The sequence below is a fragment of the Orbilia oligospora genome (genome assembly GCF_000225545.1).
Source record: "Orbilia oligospora ATCC 24927 unplaced genomic scaffold scaffold00076, whole genome shotgun sequence".
NCBI classification, from domain to species: Eukaryota; Fungi; Ascomycota; class Orbiliomycetes; order Orbiliales; family Orbiliaceae; genus Orbilia; species Orbilia oligospora.
The window spans coordinates 73,321-93,853 of NW_011645633.1; the positions used below are offsets into that span (position 1 = coordinate 73,321).

Here is a 20,533-nt window from a genome sequence, read left to right on the forward strand (position 1 = left end):
GGACGTGGCTGGCGAAAATATGCCAAAACTAACAAGAAAATTATCTTAGTCGCTGACAAAAGATACTGTCCACAAAAATAATGGAGAATGTAACCTCGATCGAGACGAGTATACGGGCGGTAAATCAGAAGGCAAAAAATTGGCTTTTCTGGGTTTGCAGCGAGACCTCTTGGCTAACATAATCGCAACTTTTCGAATTTCTTTTGCCTTTCTACCCCGTAAAAGGTAGATCTTTCTCCTGCAGCATCATTCATGTATTCGGCGTAGACGATTTACACGTCGGTTCCAATTTAGGGTATCTAAGTTATAAATCTTAGTATGGTTGGCTGCCGGAACATAGACGGAACGTTCATGCGAAAGCAGGGTGGACAGCCGGCAGCGCACGTCGGAGTCAGTTAGTTACATGTACAGAAGGCTTCAAAAGATTCGTCTCAACTGCAGGAGTTCTTCTAAGCCCCTATAGATATGAAGAAAATCATTAAAGTCCATAGCGAGACGATGTTGCTTCAAATAATGTCGACAATTACTGTACAAGCCTCTACCAAGGTATTACATTGCATTGCCTCCAAGCTAGCAAAAAGGTTACCCAATCTTCGAGGCTCGCATACGCATACGCACAGGGTGTAGAGTCATCGAGCTTTATCAATCGGAAGCATACATCACGCTAAATTCATGACATCCTATTGTCTTCGTGGCTATGCCTGTCGGTGGAACACGAGATGTTTTTCAAGGATTTCCTGCCGCTTGGAACGAGACTACAGTTCTGGCACCCGTAAAGCTTAAAGTGTTATTGGTTGCGCTTTAATACGACTTCTAGACGATTGGAATATATATTCAATACTTAGGCCTTGAGGCTAATTTTTAAGTCATGCAGCAGATCTGGGGGACGCTCACCCCTGGCTTGACAAGTCATGAACTCAGTACACGTACTGAGATGCGCATGCATTAGCTTGATATTGACATATGCCTAGCTTTAGCTTTGTTCTGGTCATCGTTTGGTACTATCGGCTTGATTTTTGAAACTATGGCATCCCTATGTAAGCATGTATATGCCCGCATGCACATGTATCGAAATTATATATTAGAATGATTTCAGACATATATATTTTACCATATTTCTAGAACCCTGTCCTTGGACCTGAGATCGGAATCCTCAGCGTACGCGTACACGTATTCCAAATCCGCATGCATATATTCCTACAGACTAGATGGTCAAGGTATGTACGAGGTAAATGTCCCTAGTTAACGTCCCCCGCTGTTTTCGTTTAGCCCATATATATATACGCTCCAATTCTTAAGATAATACCATATAATATACAGCCATCAGGTTAACCCATAAGCAGAGCGCATCTACCTTATCAACCCAAATAGAATACTACCTAGTTCCTCTAGATCGGTCTCAAATCAGGTTCGAATTCCGCTGCGCTGAAACGTCAGAGTAGCTTTGGCCTTGGCTAGCGAATGCCACAGTTGTGAGCATCTAGATCTGCAGATCTCGGTATATACTCCAATTAGATCTAACCTCGAGCCCTGCTTTCACGATTATAATGCACCGCAGCGCCGCTGACACCGCGTAGGCAATCTAATCTCAACAAAATAATCCAGGACCGGATTCGATTGAATCCATGGAAAGACCCATATTCCATCAGTCGAGTCATTATGTTCGCCCGAAGGTGCCACAATTGAAAGCCAGTTACTTAACCCCAGGGCATAGATGCATCGTGACAGATGTCCGAATACTATTTAACATTCTCGAATGTCAATCAGACTTCCAATATATTATTCCAGGTGCTCCTTTTTTGGATAAAACGGTCTGGTACCACGTACAACCATACCTCCAACATCACGGCTCATCAACAATTATAACACCGACGCCGGTGCCCCCGGCTCCATTGGGAAAATCCAATATTATCCAAACACCAAATTGGCGGTTAAAATTACAGAACCTCCCAAATATTCAAAACTGCCCACAAGGTTCTTCCCTATCGATATACCCTTGTAACCTCGCCTTTCTTTTTCAGAACGTCGAACAATCGAATGAATGCCCAGACTCTGGACCGGATCCTAATCATTACCAGGATTTGGTCGACGTCCGAACAATGTCACACTTGCACTCTTAAATTCAACATTCGGAGTGAACACATATATTGACATATATCCCAATTCCACCCCGGCCCCACCTCTGTACAACATAACATCAGGCATTATTCCTCCTCGCACTACCGTTTTCCACGCTTAACCACAGACTTTGTTGAACGCTAGTGCACGCTATCGAAAGTGTTTCCCAGTATACATATCTCGCACGATATTTCGCCATATCTACGTTAATAAAGGGTTCAAGGGTACAGGAAACAAAAAGGAGGGAAGCCATTCACCTAATCGATCCCATGATATGATTATAGACAGGTGATTACACGTATGATGTAGCCAAAAAAAAGGCCAAGGATTGAAAGTACTATCTAAAATTATATGCGCATCTGATAGATATCGATATCGATCACATAGACCCTTATCGCCTCGGGTTCGTAAAAGCAGATATACGTGCGCGACCGACCCGGAATCTCAAATTAAGTGCAAATTAAACGATTTTTAGTGCACGCGTACGACGTGGATAACACTTCCTACTAGAAAAGGCTACATTGCTTGCATGCCATTACCTGCATCATCTTTAAACTGGCTGCCTTAATATCCTGTGACTCCGCGTGAGACGGTCATCGGCGTTCACAACGTGCGATGGAAGTAACTCAGGCAGGGGTTGACCAACATTAGAAATGGAACCTCAGCCACTCCAAGATTAACGGAGATGTATCCAACAAAAGACCGAAAAGCAAGATTCCTAGATAGCTTCTCTAACTACTATTTGTATACCTCGGCACATTAGCTCCACCGTTGCAATACAATGCAATTCAACCTTCTCGCAGGAGCTCTTCTAGCTCTGAACTAAAGCTAGCTAATTGAGTAGCTAGCTACCTGCCCATCTCATAACAAAGAGCGAGCAAGGACCCGGATTTCAACATCGATGTATATGTATCTGAAGCTACGATAGAAAGGAAAACGTTAATCTGCACAGCCTGAGTTTCATGACATGCCTCCGAACCTTCCGATTAATAACCTCTTAACTTCGATCGCGACTTGAGATCTCGGGGTCTTTTCATTAAGCTAATGGTAACCCCCCTTGATTAGGCAGCTGCTAACATATGTTGGGACGGAAATTCATGCTCCCTCGTCTCTCCTTCTCAAAATCCAACATCTTGAACCTCAAGGAAAAGGTAGTTCTAGTACACTAAGAGAGAACGTCTCGAGATAGTGGATAGCTATGCAAAACTGAAATTTTATCAAATCCCGCAAGGACTTCAATAAGCAGGAGTAGAAAGGGGTTTTTATTTTTTATTTTTATTTTTTATTTTTTTATGCATATTCCCTTACCTATACAGACATTAGATTTATTGCGTCTGACGACCCTTGCGCACAAAAACAATAGCGACATTTTCACCAACCACCATTCGTAACGACACTCAGAAACCCAACATCCCGCCTGTCAAGGTCAAACTCTCCGCTAATATACACTACAATCTCATTGCTAGATCAACCTAAGTTGAACTATCATTCCATAGCAAAAATGATGTTGGGCGTATCAGAAACTACGACGTAGACTAGCGTGGTCCCAAACGGCTGGATATCCGGAGCAGTTTCCTCTCACAGTGTCCGTCGCAAAAGCGTATGTGTAAGGAAGTGTATAACAAAATCCGGCCCCCTGCAGGAGATCATCTCCAACCAGACTAGCTCATAGACGACGTTGATATTAAATATTAATTACGGCACATGCGAGACATCCAACAGCTGCACTTGTTCAACGCGGCCTTTTAGTTTTCGTAGATTTTAACAATTTTGATCCCCCCCTCGAATTTAATGAGAAAATATGTTTATGTCGATCGATGCTATCGCATACAGGCTGAAAGGTAAACGACGCATTTAGAAGAAACTTACAGATGAGGTATAGGCACACTGAGATGGACATAATAATAAAAACGACCGATAAGTGAAAGACATAGAATAAATAATAGTTTTAGTACCCCTGCGTATCAAAGTAGTATCCACAAAACTCCCAAGCATTAACGAAAGAAAAGGCGTTCCCGTGATATCCATACATCGAAAGTGAAGAAAAAGAAATAAAAGAAGAGGAAGGAAAAGGAAAATAACTAAATCACAGATTGGCGAGATCATTAATTCATTACAGTATCTTCCACAATATAACCACACTCTTCCATTAATCCAACCCCTTGCAGAATATGTATCCATGACTCCTTGTGACACCCGCCGACTCCCATCCACCACACCTTCGAAATCATAGTTCACAACTACTCCTAGGAGTAATCATCACTAAAATAGGCGAGCAATACTTCCTAATCTGCACTTGAATGGCCAGGCCTTCCTCCAAGACTAGGTCGTCTAGATCATCTCCGTGTTCAAAGCTATAGTCAGACTCGTCATCCGATGTCAAGTCCGCAATACTTGCCACACAATCTTCGTAGTCATTCGTCATCTCAACTCCAAGGAGGTCGGTGTTTTTTCCGACGTGTGAGTTCATAGCTTTCCTTGGGAATGTGAACTCCTGAGGAACCCCTCGCAGCGTTCCTTCCTTATCGTGGTGATCAGCGTTGTTGAATTCGAATTGAAAGTCCGAAAATTCTGTTTGGTAGGTACTCGTGCTCATGACGGAGTATTCTGATGAAGCCGAAGTATTCCTCGAGTGCCCAGAAGGCCCGTTAAGCTTCTTGTTATTTCGCTTGAGTTCGCATCTCTGTGAGTCCATTGGTAGTTCAGGACTAGGATAGGCAGACGATGATTGTGATTGTGCTCCGTTTCCGTTAAAATTAATTGTTTTGCTGCCACTGATCATCTCAAAGAGAGTGTACATTTCATCATCCTGACCGTCGTCCATGATGTAAAGGTTCTGATGGGCGGGAGTGTAATCTTTGCTAGATATCCTAGGAGGTTTGTCGAAGACGTAATTTGGTGAAGGAGCAGGAGAAGCATTAGGGCTGGTTCTAGACGAACCACCAGAGTGAGAAGGAGGACGCTTCTGGAGCCTACGAGTAGTAGAAGATCTTCGCCTAGGAGAAGCGCTTCGTCGAGGAGATACAGGAAGACCTTCATGATTTGGGATGTTTGGGTGATGATGGCCATGGATTACCGTCTCCTTGGCGGAATGCGGTGGAAGAGGTGTTACAGTAACCTCGCGTGGTACAACCATGATGTCCTTGAGAGATGATGCAGAGTCTGCTTTGGCGTGGCCACGGAAGAAAGTACGCTTCTTCTTGACAGTCTGAGGATCAGTTGGAATCGCAGTTGATTCCTGGGTGATAAGATCGGCTTGATGAAAAGAACTGGACTTGGGAAGCTGGGGTTTCGTAGCATGGAAGAGAGACATGGTGGACAGATATATACTATGCTATGCTAGATAGATAGACGAGTTTCTATTCCTCCGACAGAATAATGCAATGCAATGCGATGGATCCAATGGATCGGACTATTCGCAGTCGGCAAGGTATGGTGGGGTGTAATGTAAGTCTGAGGAGGCGAAGCTGCGAATGTTGGCTAACAGCGAGAGGTGTGTTGCGTTGCTACCACTTGCTAACTTGTGTGATAACTGGCACAAAACGACACCGGATGTTATGTATCTCTAGTGAGTCCCGAGGATACGACAGGCACCAGGCTACCTTTACGAACAAAAGCCTTGCTGATTTGGTTAGACGGCCGGTTAGCAAGCTATTTCGACATATATCGCTGAGCTATGCAAAGGAAGCGAGACGGTGCAAGTTAGGATCCCGCAAGCCCCAGAAGGATAAACGAGGAATGACCAGAGCGGCTTTGGAAGGAAATGAGTCTTGGTTTAAGTTATGCGAAAACTCCCCATATCCAGAGGCAAAGTTACGAGAAGCAAGGGAAACTCGAAAGCGAGGCAAGGGAATTGAAGCGGAAGGGAGGTGGTGTATAGAAACATCGGGACTATCTGAGACGAGGCAAAGCTCGAGCTCTTATTCGACGAGACTGTTCCTGCACACCAAGTGTGTAACGGATTTTAAAGGACTTACCGATCAAAAAGTGCTTTGGCGATGCAATGATTCGACAGAGGAACCGAAACGAAACGCTCGGAATGGGGGCCGCCTTCGTTTCAGTACGCCGTATGTTTTTTGGGAGCTGGAGGAAAGATATAATTATAATGGCCAGTACCTTCTCTTCTCACCCTTTTTTCCCTTTCACTTGAGGTTGCAACCGACTTAGAATAAAGAGGGAAAAAAAAAGAATTAACAAAGTAGCGTGACAGAAGGCTGTCGGTTCGAATTCGTATGCAGATGCACAGGTGGCTGGGGTCGCGGTCTTAATTGAAACACCTGTTTTTTGACTCTGATCTTGACGATGTGGAAAAGCACACACACACACGCACACATACAACCCCCCGTCCAAGATGGAGAGAGAGGAAAACAGCGGGTACCTTTTGACAGAAGGGATGGGCGACGACCTGGACTAAATGTCAAATCGATGATTGGTACTCTTCGAGGTCCTGGATGGTTATATAGAATGCAGCTAGCGGATGCGAAAAAGAAAGAGCGAGCACGATGTTGTCTGAGAACGACGCCTGCTACTGGCAGACGGCTCGAGGGAACTTGGGTATACTCCGCATATAAACGTCGAAATAGGGACGGGACTAGACTATTTCCAAGAAAGACGATGGATCGAGGTAAGGGCCAGAAAAATTAGACAAAATTCAAATTCAAAAAGAGCCACAGCTGTGCAGTTTTTTTTCTTGGTTAGAGACAAAGCCAAATGGAGCCACTTTTGGAGATTTAAAGGGAGTCGACAAGTATGACCGCCTGCATATGCATTTTGTAGGCGAACCTAGTTCTGGTATTTCATGCGAGCCACCAAGATAGTCTTCGGTACTCCACCGCACCAGAGTAGCTAGGCGTTCTTGGGCCTGCCTCATTTTCATTTCCCCGAACGGATACCATCTCTCCCATTCGCCTAGTTTAATCGATGATATCAGTCGGAATCGCATATCAATGCGAGATCAAGTTTTTTTTGTTTCGAACATTTCTGAGGAGGGTACAAGTCAAGCTTTGCAAGATAATGCCATCATGTTTGCTCCAGTTTTGGGAATGGCTGGATAAGGGAAGTTAACCAGGTCTCAGTTCTGTCGGATCAGACCTTGAGCACGCACAGGGTCTTCCCTGACCAAAAATAGAGATGACCAACCTTAGTGGTTCGGGAATGGAGAGACACTGGGAAAACTTTTACAAGGTTGTGGGCCTGGATCAGCAAGGGCATTAGTACAAAAGCTATACCTAATTTGGGTTGAAACGATCGACACCACAGCTTCAGGCGTCATCGAGTCAGGAATTCGAAAAGCTGTGCTCTAGAAGATTGTTCGAGATAATATCGATACCATATATATATATATATATCTCCAATTGTGAGAATATGTAGTTTCATATTCTGTGCAACCTTGGCTACATGCTCAAGGGTCCCTATATTCAAATGCTAGTCAGGGCAGGAGCCTTTTTGCTTTGTACGGGCACCGCGCACTCATAACGCAGCTTGCGGTCCGGCCCAAAACCTATTTTTCTATTTCTGCATCCCCATTATTATATTTATTTTCGACTATATGGGGGGGAATGTTATTTTGGCGCAAGAAACCGGCGTTGTTGAGCAGAAGCATATTATATTTCTTCTTCAATGAAATTTTCTCCCTTGTGGGGACATCGTGGTTCTTGGCTCGCCGGTACCGCGGAGTTCTCTTAGCTTAGCACCTACTTAAGTATGTAACGTTGAAGATCATAATCCTTCCGTTTATCATGGGCGAAAATGTAAGATAAGACGGATATCATGGTTTTGCCCTTGGGTGCGGCCGGTTATGGATCAAGATATAGCATGGACGTTATACAAGTACAATATAAGTACTTAGGTATGTATACTCGGCCTGGACTTGGTATCCGAGAGACATTTCGACATCGGCGCAAGAATACTTGCAAATACACTATTCTGGAATCTGATTTAGGTACTCCCACGACCAAAAGCCAACATCTATAGCGGGTGAGAATATTAGCACACGGGAAGACAACGAAATTTCAACGGCAGGAAAAGATATTCAAAAACGGCGATAGGTCGATGAAAAGTGGATACCTAGTTGTCCGAACTTCCGGCCACAATGTACAATGCAGGTCGTAATTTGAAGATGCAGCCGCAGAGCGGTGGAAAGAACGCCACTATCGAATGTTATTGCTAGATTGCAACCTTATTGCTGAGTGCGTTCAGGAGGCCTGCAGCGGAAAGCACGGTACAATATTCGCAACGATCAAACAATGATTATAGGGGAAAAGATCGATGCGACGTCCGAAGATGGTGTGAATCTCCATGGTTCAGTATAGTAAATTGTGGGGGGAAAATTTTTATATATACAATGTGAATAGGTGATAGATAGGCCAAATTGGTCGCCTTCCTTCAGTTCTAGGTAATTATAATAGTCCTCTGCAGCTCTGCTTGTTAAATTCACGGCCAAATTTTATCAGACCATACACGTTTGTTGTATTCAACAACTCCCTTTGGCGAACTTCGTTGTATTTGCTACATGTTGAGAAGCTTGGCAATCGCAAGTTAAGCTGTTCTTTAGCATAGCATATAGTGCGGATTGGGCAGCCAGTCTCAGCACTAAACTTGACATGCTTCCCCATTTCTGTGGCTAAGATTATGTCTAATACAGGCTTGAGTAAACTTTAAGAATTCTACAAGACCTTAAGGACATACTTTATTCAGTTCTGTCATGATCAGATCCATGGACAGCATGCTATATTTCTTCGTCAGTAATGCATATAACACTAACGAGCCTACCTCGTTTATTAATCATTGTCCTAAATTATGCACAAAAACCAAATACAAGCATCCTTCAGAATTCTTTGAAAATGCCTATTCTGCTCAAATTGATGTTTAAACCGTCGTGGGTTTGATTTATTTAAGGCACGTGTCACAATCGCCGTGTTAGGACCTGAGATTAATTGCTATACGATCTTCAGAACGGAAATATAGTATTTGCCAATCCCTCACATTTTTATCATTGCTAGAAATCACTTTTTATGTAATAAGATTCCGTTAACGTGGGTTGCTTCAATAAGAATTCCCGCTCTCGATATAGGAAAGTGTATTTTAAATTCGTTTCCTGGTATATATTTATTTATACAGGAGAAAGATTCTTGCGATTATATCACGACACGGCAAACGCTAAATCACCATGATGATTATTAGGCAGAGTATTGTGGTGCGGTATTACCAATAGAAATAACTGGATTAGAAATATGTGCTCGCAAATCTGTAAGAAACAGGAAAGCCGTCGAGAAACTTAAAATCTCCTCTACATATATAGTCAAGCTAATTTTTTCAGTATTAAGTCGAACAAAAGGAAAGTCCAGTAATTTAATCGGGGTTTCCATTCTTTCTTATAATCTAAGTAGCTTAGAGCTAGAGTAAAATCACGGCACCAAAAAGACCTATATAAAAAGATACTATTGATTAGAATATTAACCCAATAGGTTTCTTTTTGTTCTTTTTTTTTTTTTTAATCCGGTAGCACAACGAAATATAGGTATCCTTGAGGACTTTGAAGTTATAACGATTGTGACGATTTTCAATTTCGCCCTAGGTATCTCCCCAAGCTTTTTGATAAGACGATAATGGAATGGCTAAAAATCCGAATCGGGATTTAACAGAACGAGATCAAGTCAAGAGACCCATGTTAGGATCTGGGATCTCGCGCACATGCCGTAATTAGACTAGATGGATACTAGCAAACAGGCAATTGAGATATTGGGATAACATGACGCGCATATGACCTCTTGATCAGATGAATCGCGCCTTCTGACAATACTGCTCCCAGCTGGCTTGAAAAGCGCAATACCAAAAAAAAATACAACAAAATTCCATGTTGTGGGCTTGATTAATCAACGAAATCTGTTTCCGAGTGAACCACTTATAATCAAGTTCTTAACTAAGTACTTAAGTAGTACTTAAGTAGGTTGTTAACTACAGATTTCATTTTGGCGGCTCAGATCTCAGCCAATTTATCTAGATTATAAGTTTGTTATATATACAGAAGCAAATCACTTCCCTGCAGGTATTCTTCGCTCTATAAATATAAAACGAGAGCCATGCTCCAAGTATTTTGCTCCCGTTAGACCTCTTCGCCTAGGCGCCCAGGAAATGTTGCACGCTGTATTATATTCGGTAAGTTGAGTAAACAGCGGAAGAATTTCTGTTTGTCTTGTCCGAAGTGTTTTTGTGATACCATATCGATCGGGAGTTGTTAACATAGAACCCTTGGAAGAGCTCTCGCGATCCCGAAACACAACGATATAAAAGTTTCCATTCAGATATTCCAATAGATGCTTACTTAGTCTGCCTTATTTTAAACTAAACTATATAGATTTGCGGGAAATGATACAAACAAAACTGAAAACCCATCACCATCCCATCACCATCCCATCACCAACCCATGCTGATGCCGCAAAACAAAAAAGATTTCAAACATTTGAAACAAAATTCGGAAACAAAATTAAAAACTAGGAAACGGTGCACCGAAGTCAAACATCGATTCAACCAAATATGGTACTCCGATCAAATGCAGTAAACCCAAGTTCAAGATTGCGCCTAGCGCTATAACCTTCAATCCACCGAAACCCCGCCGCATAATCGCCTAAGTGCTCAAATTTGTTCTATCGTTAACCCCTAGTGTCTAATAAACTTAAATTTCGCTCTCTATATATACTTCGAACTTAATAATAACTAATTTTCGAGTTTTCTGATTGTTGGGAGAGACTTAATAGGATTGCGTCTTGTCCTTTCAAAGCCAGGGTCGAGGGGCCCGGGGCAATTGCCGTTGGCATCGACGTTGCGAATTATACCATCAGTGCAGTCGCATTGGTCCAGATCCTCAACCCTATGGTATTATTAGTCACAGCTACTACTCTAATGTTATAATAGCTTTCTGAGCTTACCGTTTAGAGCATTCAACGCCCTTGCTGGTTGATGGATTATATCCACCGTCCCCTTTGACATGTACCTTCCATGCGAGACAGTCAGTGACTCTAGCGCCACCATGCTTTGATTCAACGGTAACTGTATCGCATGAATTGATCACACTGAGAAATTTCTGGACGCAGTCATCCTCCGTCATGTATGCCGGCTCGTCTTTGCATGTTGGGTCGGCTGTCTGCCACTTGACCCAAGCGTATAAACTATTGTATTTCGTGCCATCGATGGGCCATATCGGTTTATAGCAGGTCAGCCCAGGTTCGCTCTGGGTCGCTGATGGTTCTGGCGTAATAACGACTGGCTTTGGGGCCCAGGAAACTGCTCCGCAAGGGCTTTTATGGTATCCGGATAGTCTTGGCTGTATTTGTTGTCCTCCATTGCGATGGGATTGAGACTTCGCGCCACAAGATCTTCTGAGGAATTTTCACCCCAAAAATCCCAGGCCTAGTAGATCCGACTACAAACGGCCACAGGATCCCAGAACCGATGCGCCGCCAAGCGCAAGTCCGTACATATATTAGATAGAGCCGACGTTGTGTAGTCAATAGCTGGTTCACGGGACAGGGTAATGCCGCGGTATGGGGGTGGCTTAGGTTATTTCTGTGTGCATGTGTAGGTCCCGCTACTGCCGCTCTCCTGGCTTGCTTTGCCGCTTCCATACATGCAGCAAATCCTCGGTGAAGACGCTGAGGTGCCACGTTGGACAATGCAAAGTACTTTGATATACGATACATGTCGAGAACATAGCCTAACTTCACCAGCCTTTATCCGATAATAGCACCTTCAGTTCATAACACCTAAGTACCACAGGTATATATATGGTATAATTCTAACCTAGCTTTTTCAGATCTTGAGATCATAAATTTATTTTTGATATTATACTAATAAAACTTAGAGGCGGCCTATAGGCTTCATACGTATTATAAAAAGCTATAGCGCTGCTACTAGCTAAACCAAACGCGGTTATGGAAACTCACCAGCACGAGCCCGCAAAAATGCGGTCTCGAAGTATACAGCCAAAAAAGACGAGGTATACCTTGCTGTTGTTCATCTTGTCCACCGCTTTATCCCTCCACTTCCTCAAAGTGCCATACTTTTCCAAAGGGTTCAGTTTGCTCCCGCCTGTCAGAGCAAACGACGGGGACCTATTCCCTACGCGCGAAGAGACGAGAATCAATTTACGCACAGCCCTCCCATGGCGAGGTCGCGATTCAGTCTCGGGGGTCGTATCTCTTTATATTGCTATCCCAGTGACGGAGGATATTGGTATGCCACACATATATGTATTAATTCAGCATTCTGGATTATATACACGCCTACCCTAAATTACGCCTCTTTCTAGCTGATTTAATGCTAATGAAGCATACTATCCTAGGTTTCATCCGTCGAATTGGATTTTCTCGGAATAGATAGATTTAAACCATAGGATCGAGCGCTTAATTAAACGGAGGAAGACGCCTTTTGCGAAAGGCTCCAGCTACTACAGCCCCTCTATGACGACGGAAATTACGACTGGGTTTATAAACCACCTCTCCGGGCCGATAACAAGCATCCACGTATCCGACACATATTTTGCTGGACAAAAACGGGAGGCGCATGGGTTAAAAAAACTCACCTACATGAGAGAATGAGGGTGGTACGGCCCTAGAAGACTGAAGGTTACCATTGAAGGTGACTCAAGTCTAGTGGGAGCAATATGGAATGCCCATTCGATGGAAGAGCGATGCCAGGCATTTGAAAGGGCAGAGGGGAAGTTTTGCGCCAAACTCGAGGATTGTGAAGAAACAAAGCCATATATCGGAAAGAAAATTTGGCTCGAGGATTAGAGATTACGATGTATACCATACACTGTCTCCTTGTGTAACTTACCAGATCATAACTTAAAGGCCCGAACAAGGTCCAGTAAGGAAATCGAACTTATACATTAGGAATCCACTACTCTGGTATATCGATCTCAATGTATGTATTGCCGACGCTCGAACTCCACTTTAACACAGATATACCAATACATTCAAGATCCACCATATATATAATGAGCAATATCTAAAAAATATATGTATTTGAAATCCTTCAAGCTACGATCTCACATGTACGCCCTAGTCTCAGCCCTATAGCCGCGCAGATGATTTGGTATGTATTTAAATAATTTTAGGCCATGTCCTTTGGTAGCTCGTGATCGTAGGTACGCGATATATTTGTTTCTAGCTATAATAGCATTTACCCAGCGAGCTTGATGGGCGGAAAAAATCGAAAGTCAAAACTGTGAGTACCTAATCGATCGGCTGTGAGCGGCGGTTCGAATTCCACCGCAATATAAAAGGGTACCTAGGTTGACCGGTTAGCTTATATATCATTAAAGAGGCAACCCGACTGCTGTCAACTCGGTGCCTGTGAATTTTCCAGCCATGCTGGTATCTAGACAGATCAAGGTAGTAAGCAGATGTTTGAAAATCAATTAATTGTATCAATTAACATAGTCAATTTTAACTTTCCAAGATCGCAAGATGATGTTCAAATGTATAGAGATGTTTCGTGAAATTATCAATCGAGGTATTGCAATTGTTCAAACTTCTCTTACGCATGCGCATATGCATGCATCGGACATATATATTAGGTATATACCTGCGTATATCATTATATATAACAATAGCGAATTGAATCGATATAAAATTCGAAAACATAACAATATGGGTAAGCGATCGTAAGTTCAAGAGATTCCCCAACATACTACATTTGAAAGACGGCATATTGCATATATTGCCCCTTACAGGCACATATATGCACATGTACGTACGTATAGAATACATGCTTTTCGGGTGTCGACCAAGGCAGTTTGTGATACTGACATAATAATATATTGATGCTTGCACAGCCCCCTTCGTCTAGCTACTCGCGGTGGAATCAACCGACCGGTTCCGCGGAGTCGACGCTAGTCAACCTGCTGACATCCGGTATCCCGGCCACGTCTAGTCCATTGATGTACATGTCGTATAATTTAGTAGATCGTGATCGTATGGAGTAGATGTATCTACACAGTAAGGCGGTATGCGATGTACATGTATTAGGCTTTCTATCGATATCCTAACGTTATCAGCCATATCATATATATCAATTGATCGAAGCATCCGCCACGCGAGCAATCACGTGGCTGTCATCAAGCGGCAGAATCAGATTCTGTTTGTGGCGCAGTTTTGCAGCCTTTGAAAAATGTGTTGTAATCCGCATGTTCGGCGGCCGGGACTCCTGGTAGACTGGCCGATATTAGCAAACGGCATCCCCTCACCACAGAAACCGACTTCGACCTCCCTCCTCTGCCACAGTCGCTGACGTACTTTAATCAAACCCTCGAGACTATCTCCTTAGTTGGGTAATTCTTAGTGACTTACTTAAACCATCTCTCCTCCTCTTCTCCTTCTCTTCCGTCATCATCTTCAACCTCATCTTCAACCTCATCTTCAACTTCAAACCGAAACTAAGCTCCGCGATTCTCTCAACAGAACCGGAGCAGAAGGATCTGTGGTAATATTACACACAGACACTAAAAACCTAAACACCGGCAGCCACAGGGTCCCAAGAACCGCCACTCGGATTTTACCCTGATTCAGCCTAGCCAAAGAAGTTGTCTCCACCATCCCTTGTCGGACCGTTCATTTATTGGATTTAGTCTAAGGTCGCTATTGGACTGGGACAGGACTAGACCGGACTGGATTGATCGATCCTTCTTCCTTCCCATTCGGATCACGCAAACATCGGTTTTTGCGCCCTGTTGTTGATACATTTACTCCCAAGCTTTGGTTCCCCTGGATTCCCCTCTGTCTTTATGCTCCCACGCGACACTTCAAAGTCGCCAACTTAACTCCCTTCAAACCGCCATATTCCGCCCTCTTTTGGACCTGGTGATATCTTCTATTTCTTTTTACTTCCCAATCCAGCTCCATGACAAAACAGGACGACCACAAGGACGATGGTTCGGAATCTGGTGGTGACCAACAAGGGGTAAGTTTAAAATCTAAACACAACGGAACACTCACCTCAATTCACTCTCTGCACTGCACTACACAAGGCACAATTAGCTTTCAATCCAAGCTTTCCCTCTTAAATGAGATTATATGCATTCAATCTATAACATCTATACTGTTATACCCCGTTCAAATCCGTCAATCCCAGCCGTATCGTCTTGTTAGCTGCATACGTGCCTCAAGACTACCTAAACTTTACTTTACTTCATCGAAGTGCTAACCAATTGCTCACCAAAGCAGCCCGTCACCGCTAGAAATCCTGCCTGCGATTTGTGCCGTGAGAAAAAGGTAACATGACCCCTCCTAATCAATTGCCGTTCCGTGTCCCACATACGGTCACACTGCAGTAAGAAGAAGAAAACCTCAAGGGGAAAAAACCATTGACATGTCACCCGATATAGGTCCGGTGCGGTCGCGAGAAACCAGTATGCCGCAATTGCAAAACTTGGAAAGCTGCCTGCACCTATTCCGAGCGTCAGAAGCGAGAGAATGAGTCCACGCGGATGTACGTTCCATCGTACCCTGTTTTATTGCTGTGATAGACAGCGTCGATTTCTAACAAAGGGTATAGTGCCCACCGTTTTGAGGAGGTCCACGAGCGCCTGGACCGATTGGAGTCCACCATGCAGCGGATCGCGGTTGCCCTCGAGCTATCCAATATGACTGCCCACCATAATCAGCAGCAGCAATCCCAAGCCCAAGCCATTCCTGCACAGCAATCGTCGCCCTTCGCAAGCCAAATGATGCATAGTCCAATGGCAACAATGCACCCGACCCCACCTGGGTTCCCCTCCTTGTTATCTCCGTCACCATCTCGAGAAAGTGGTGGGGCTACGACACCGAATAGGATGCCGCCATCATTTCTAAACACTGCTGGACCGACGACATCGGCTTCGACCCCCAGGCACCAGCCAGGACAGGCAGGATCGCCTACCGGATCCGCCCCACCTAGAACCTTAGTCAAAGACCCAAAGGGGAATGTTCACTACCTCGGCGCATCGTCTATTTTATCCATTTCTTCAGAAGCCGAAAGTTTAGCGGAGGCACGACTTAGCGCAGCAGCAGCAGCACAGGCTGGACCAGATAGCATTCAGTCCAGCACAGCAGCCGGGGTTGTCGAGGCTATGAGCGCCCTGCGAACCTTAAAGGGACTCGACAGCAATATCGCTAATTTGCTCCCATACGATGGGTACATGGAGCTGAAGATGGGTGGCCGAGATTATATTGCGCCGAGTCGTGATGAAGCTATTCGTCTCATTGATAACTTCTTCACCAAGATTAATAAGTTCTTCCCACTGTTCAGATATGACAGTTTCATGAAGAATGTCAACAAAATGTATGAAAAGCCATCGGCGATGAGCGATAGAGGGTGGCTTGTGTGTTTCAACAACGTGCTACTCTTTAGTCTTTACGGCATGGGCACCAACAAGAAAGAAGATATTCAGATCGCTCTTGTCGAAAAATACTTTTTCAACAGTTGGGCCGCCTTTGACGATGTCAGCATTCTGTTGACTCCAAATCTGATCAATGTTCAAGCTCTGCTGACGCTCGCAATCGTTGCTCAAGAGATCTCCAAGCCAGGTCTGTGCTGGATGTTGCTGTCCCAAGCGTGTAGGCTGGCTCAGGCAATAGGCCTGCACAGACAATCTCACCCAGCTCAAAATTTCTCTGAGGCGGAGGCGGTCGAGCGGCAATTGGTATTCTGGACACTTTATGTGATGGACAAAGCGCTTTCGCTCACATTTGGGCGGAGTACTTGTCTTCCAGATTTCGATGTTGATGTCGACCTCCCGGACAATGTTACTGGCAATGTGCTTCTCACGCAGCATTTCTCTGGGTGGGTTTGGCTAGCAAAAATCCAAAGCCAAATCTACATGCGGCTATACTCCGCATCTGCTTGTAAAGCTAGTGACGAGGACCGCCAACACGCCTCAAAGGAGCTTGAACTTGAGCTTCGAAATTGGTGGGCCCAAAATGGAGCTGGCCTTCAACTGATTCCCTCCATTGGGCTTTTCGAGAAGCAGTATCTTGAGCTCGAAATCAAGTTCTCCTTTCATAACAGTATGATTATGATTCACCGAGTCAACAAAGGTGGCGGCGAGTTGAGCGAGGCGATCTGCTTGGACTCTGCAAGAACCAGTGTGCAATTGATTAAGCAGACTCTCGAGGTCAACAACGACGCCGCCGATGGTAGTGTTCTTCTTTGGTAAGCGATTTTTGCCTTTCCAGGTATCGAGTGTCATTACTAACATACACAAACAGGCTCTTCCAATACTTTCCATTCACCCCATTCTTCGTGCTCTTCTCCAACGTTATTCGCAATCCTGAGGAAAAATCGTCCCGTGATGATTTTCTCTTGATGCAACATGTTGTCTCCTATCTCGACCGCATGAAAGCCGCCAATGAGTCTGCTTCCAAACTCCTTAGGATTGCAGAAACATTCACCCAAATCGCTGCCGTTGTTCTTCGCAAATTCGAAAAACCTTCACATTCAGAATCCCGGAAGAGGAAACACTCTGCTATCAACACCGACTCAAAATCTGAAGATGGGAAGCGAGCAAATCCTAACTCTACTTCCCGTCCAGGTAGTGTAGGTAGCATCGACACACCCGTGTTTACAAACTCCGTCTCCCGCCCTGACTCTGAACTACCAACGATGTTTCCACACGCCTTCAACTTCCTTCGTTGGCCTAATGTTGGAGGTACACAGTCCGCCACATCAGGTCGTCCAGGTTCCTCCCACGACAATAGTAAAGCCTCAGCGTCTTCAACGGCGTCTCTCGGATCCAACTCTACCGACCCGTCGGCCGCACCACTACAATTCGACAGTGGGATGGCTGCAATGTTTGAGGGAGCTACTGCCGGATTCGACTTTGACCTCGAAGCACTCATGGCTGAACCCGTGGACTTCCAGAGCCAAATGCAACAGGCACATAGACAGGGGCCTCTTGATTTTGACTGGTTTCAATGGGACCAGTACACCCAGGGTCTTACCGATAGCCCAGGTGTCAGCTTCGCAACATTAACTGGAATGAAGTAATGACTGTTATGGTGGTGTGCGAAGGCACCATTCGATCATAAAAGAGATGGACTTATATAGGACTGGTGGCATAAAACTCACTACATTAGAGCGGCGTTCATTTTTGTAAGTATTATGGGTAAAACAAATATCCCCCCTGGGTAACTTCATTTCATGACACTCTTTTTGAAAAAAAAAAAGTTCGCAGGCCAAAAAAAAAAAAGAAAAAAAAGAAGGAAAGTCTTAACATCATATCCTTTATAATAATTCTTCAAAGCGGTGTCAAATGGGGGCCTCTATTTTCAGGAATCGGCGTTTACGAATATTTCTTAGTAATTTCCCCTTTTTTTCTCTTCTCCCCCTATTTTACCTCTCGCGACCATGTTTCAACGGTCAGCTTATTCAGAGAGAATCCGGTATATAGACATATTTAGCTCTGGCTTCCCCTCTTGTCCAAGCAAAACCTCTGCTTTTATTGATTTTTCATGTGAATAGATTAGCGGTCAGATTTAGACTCAACAGAACCCCTCTTCCCGCAGATAATATAATACCAAACCCACTAAGGAAATCACTATAATGGATAATCTTTGAACTAAGTTCGCACCCATTTATTTGTACATAACTAGGTATATGGCACTTTAATACCAAATTTAAAAAAGGATACGAAACCTCTAAGTTATCCCATCCAAAGCAAACCACGGAGAAAAAGAAAGCAAATGATTCGCCCCGGGATCGATCTATAACCAAGAATTCCAACAAAGTTCCCCCAAACAAGTACTCCCCATAATATCGATATCAGATATTTCTAAAGTAATTTATATTCAAACGCCATCAGGGACCCCCAAATTTGTCACGAAAACAATAACAACGCCAATAGCCAAAGAAATAGAACAAACAGGAACAACAATTTTAAGCCTCCTAAGCCTCGCCTCCCTCTGTCTCTGGCTATCAACAACAGCTGTATCAAGGTCCTTAAGCCACTGAGTAACCTGCTCAGTCTGTTCCTGAAATTGTTGAAGTAACGGTGCTAGCGTATCCAACGCTTTGATCCCGCTTCCACCCGCACCGGCAGTTGTAAAGGAAGAAGCAGAAGGGTTATCAACTGCTAGTAAGGAATTACTTAGAGTTTTTGATAACGTAGATATGACTGTTGCTTCGGAAGAAATTGATTCTCGGATCTTGTCAGTATCGTCTTTGAAGAGGTTTATTGTGAATTGAGAGGTTTGCTGTTGAGTTTGTTGGGGAATGGAAGTGAGGGTTGAAGTTAGGTGATGGAGGATGGCTTTTATGAGGTTGTGGGTTAGTGGAGTAGGCGCTGAGATGGAGCTGGTGGACATTAGGTGTTCTACGAAGGAAGTTCTGAGAGCTTTGGATGATGTATTGGTGGTCTCACTTGCACGATTGACCATGATGAGGACTAAGCCGCCGCTGTCAGATCTTATACTCGCGTTTGCAAAGGAGGAATTATTATAATTATCTTACCTGTCGCTGGTTCTGCATCATTGGTGTTATAATTTAAATGTATAGAACATCCCTCAGACTCCTCCTGCTGGTTGGGAGACAAGTTTCTCCCACCCTCCTTGGTATCTAGCGACTCTGACGAGGGATATCTTCTCAGAAGCGGAATATTCAAGAAAGAAACTTTAGACCCACCCTCCGATCCATATCGAACAAGTTGCCCGCTAGAGCCAGCTGCGTTTGAACTTTCTGCCATGCTTTTAGCAGCCCCCAACTGTAAATGGGCATCCCAGAACTGCGGCTCAACCCCTAGTTTTGCCCCAAAGACGCCCATGATATCCGGCGTAATCTTGTCTAGCAAGAAAACCCTCGAGATGAAGGATACGCCTGAGTTTTTCTGGAGCATCAAGCCGCCTGGTCCCTCGCCACTCTCATCTTCCTCCTCCTGTTCACAGAAGTAGTCGACAAGCATATCCACATCATCAATGCCGATTAGATGTCGAGTACCGCCCCGACATATTTCGATAATAGTTACAGCTGGATCATCCGTATAACTTTCAAATTGGTCTTGCACACTCCCCGCCAAGCTGTCTTCATTGATTTTGAAAAATGCAGAGAGGGCATTCAGTTGACTTTCGTAAGCCTGCGAAAGTGATTCGATGTATTGGAGGTAATTCGACGCCTTGTGTCTTAAATCCGCAGCTCTATCAGCTTCTTCATCGTCCCCTCCTACTTCCGAGATAGGAAACGGGGCAGAGCTAGATCTAGATCCTTGTGGACGATCTTGGAACCTCAAGCTGGGTGAGCAAGGGTCTATAGAAGTAATCGATAGAACTGGGGAGCCGATGCTCCAGTCGCCCGTAACCGAACCCGAGGATAGCGAAGATGTACAGCTGTATGAATCCGCGGCATGATGCTTGCTATTGTCTTTGGGAGTACAAGGTATCGAAGACAT

General features: G+C 44.3%; 4 protein-coding genes across 4 annotated transcripts; 1 reads left to right on the forward strand and 3 right to left on the reverse strand.

The window, feature by feature from the left end:
* Positions 1-4,345: 4,345 nt before the first annotated feature.
* AOL_s00076g20 (uncharacterized protein) lies at positions 4,346-5,431 on the reverse strand (the record flags this gene model as incomplete). Its single annotated transcript, XM_011122574.1, has 1 exon — positions 4,346-5,431. The coding sequence occupies one exon, from the start codon at positions 5,429-5,431 to the stop codon at positions 4,346-4,348; it is 1,086 nt and encodes a 361-aa protein (XP_011120876.1).
* Positions 5,432-10,833: 5,402 nt separating this feature from the next.
* Positions 10,834-11,460, reverse strand: AOL_s00076g21 (uncharacterized protein; the record flags this gene model as incomplete). The annotated part of the gene is made up of 3 exons (XM_011122575.1): positions 10,834-10,987; positions 11,046-11,285; positions 11,378-11,460. The coding sequence occupies 3 exons, from the start codon at positions 11,458-11,460 to the stop codon at positions 10,834-10,836; spliced, it is 477 nt and encodes a 158-aa protein (XP_011120877.1).
* Positions 11,461-15,018: 3,558 nt separating this feature from the next.
* On the forward strand, positions 15,019-18,141 carry AOL_s00076g22 (uncharacterized protein; the record flags this gene model as incomplete). Its single annotated transcript, XM_011122576.1, has 4 exons — positions 15,019-15,078; positions 15,503-15,606; positions 15,673-17,307; positions 17,364-18,141. The coding sequence occupies 4 exons, from the start codon at positions 15,019-15,021 to the stop codon at positions 18,139-18,141; spliced, it is 2,577 nt and encodes an 858-aa protein (XP_011120878.1).
* An 800-nt stretch (positions 18,142-18,941) lies between these two features.
* Positions 18,942-20,533, reverse strand: AOL_s00076g23 (uncharacterized protein; the record flags this gene model as incomplete). Its single annotated transcript, XM_011122577.1, has 2 exons — positions 18,942-19,537; positions 19,603-20,533. The coding sequence occupies 2 exons, from the start codon at positions 20,531-20,533 to the stop codon at positions 18,942-18,944; spliced, it is 1,527 nt and encodes a 508-aa protein (XP_011120879.1).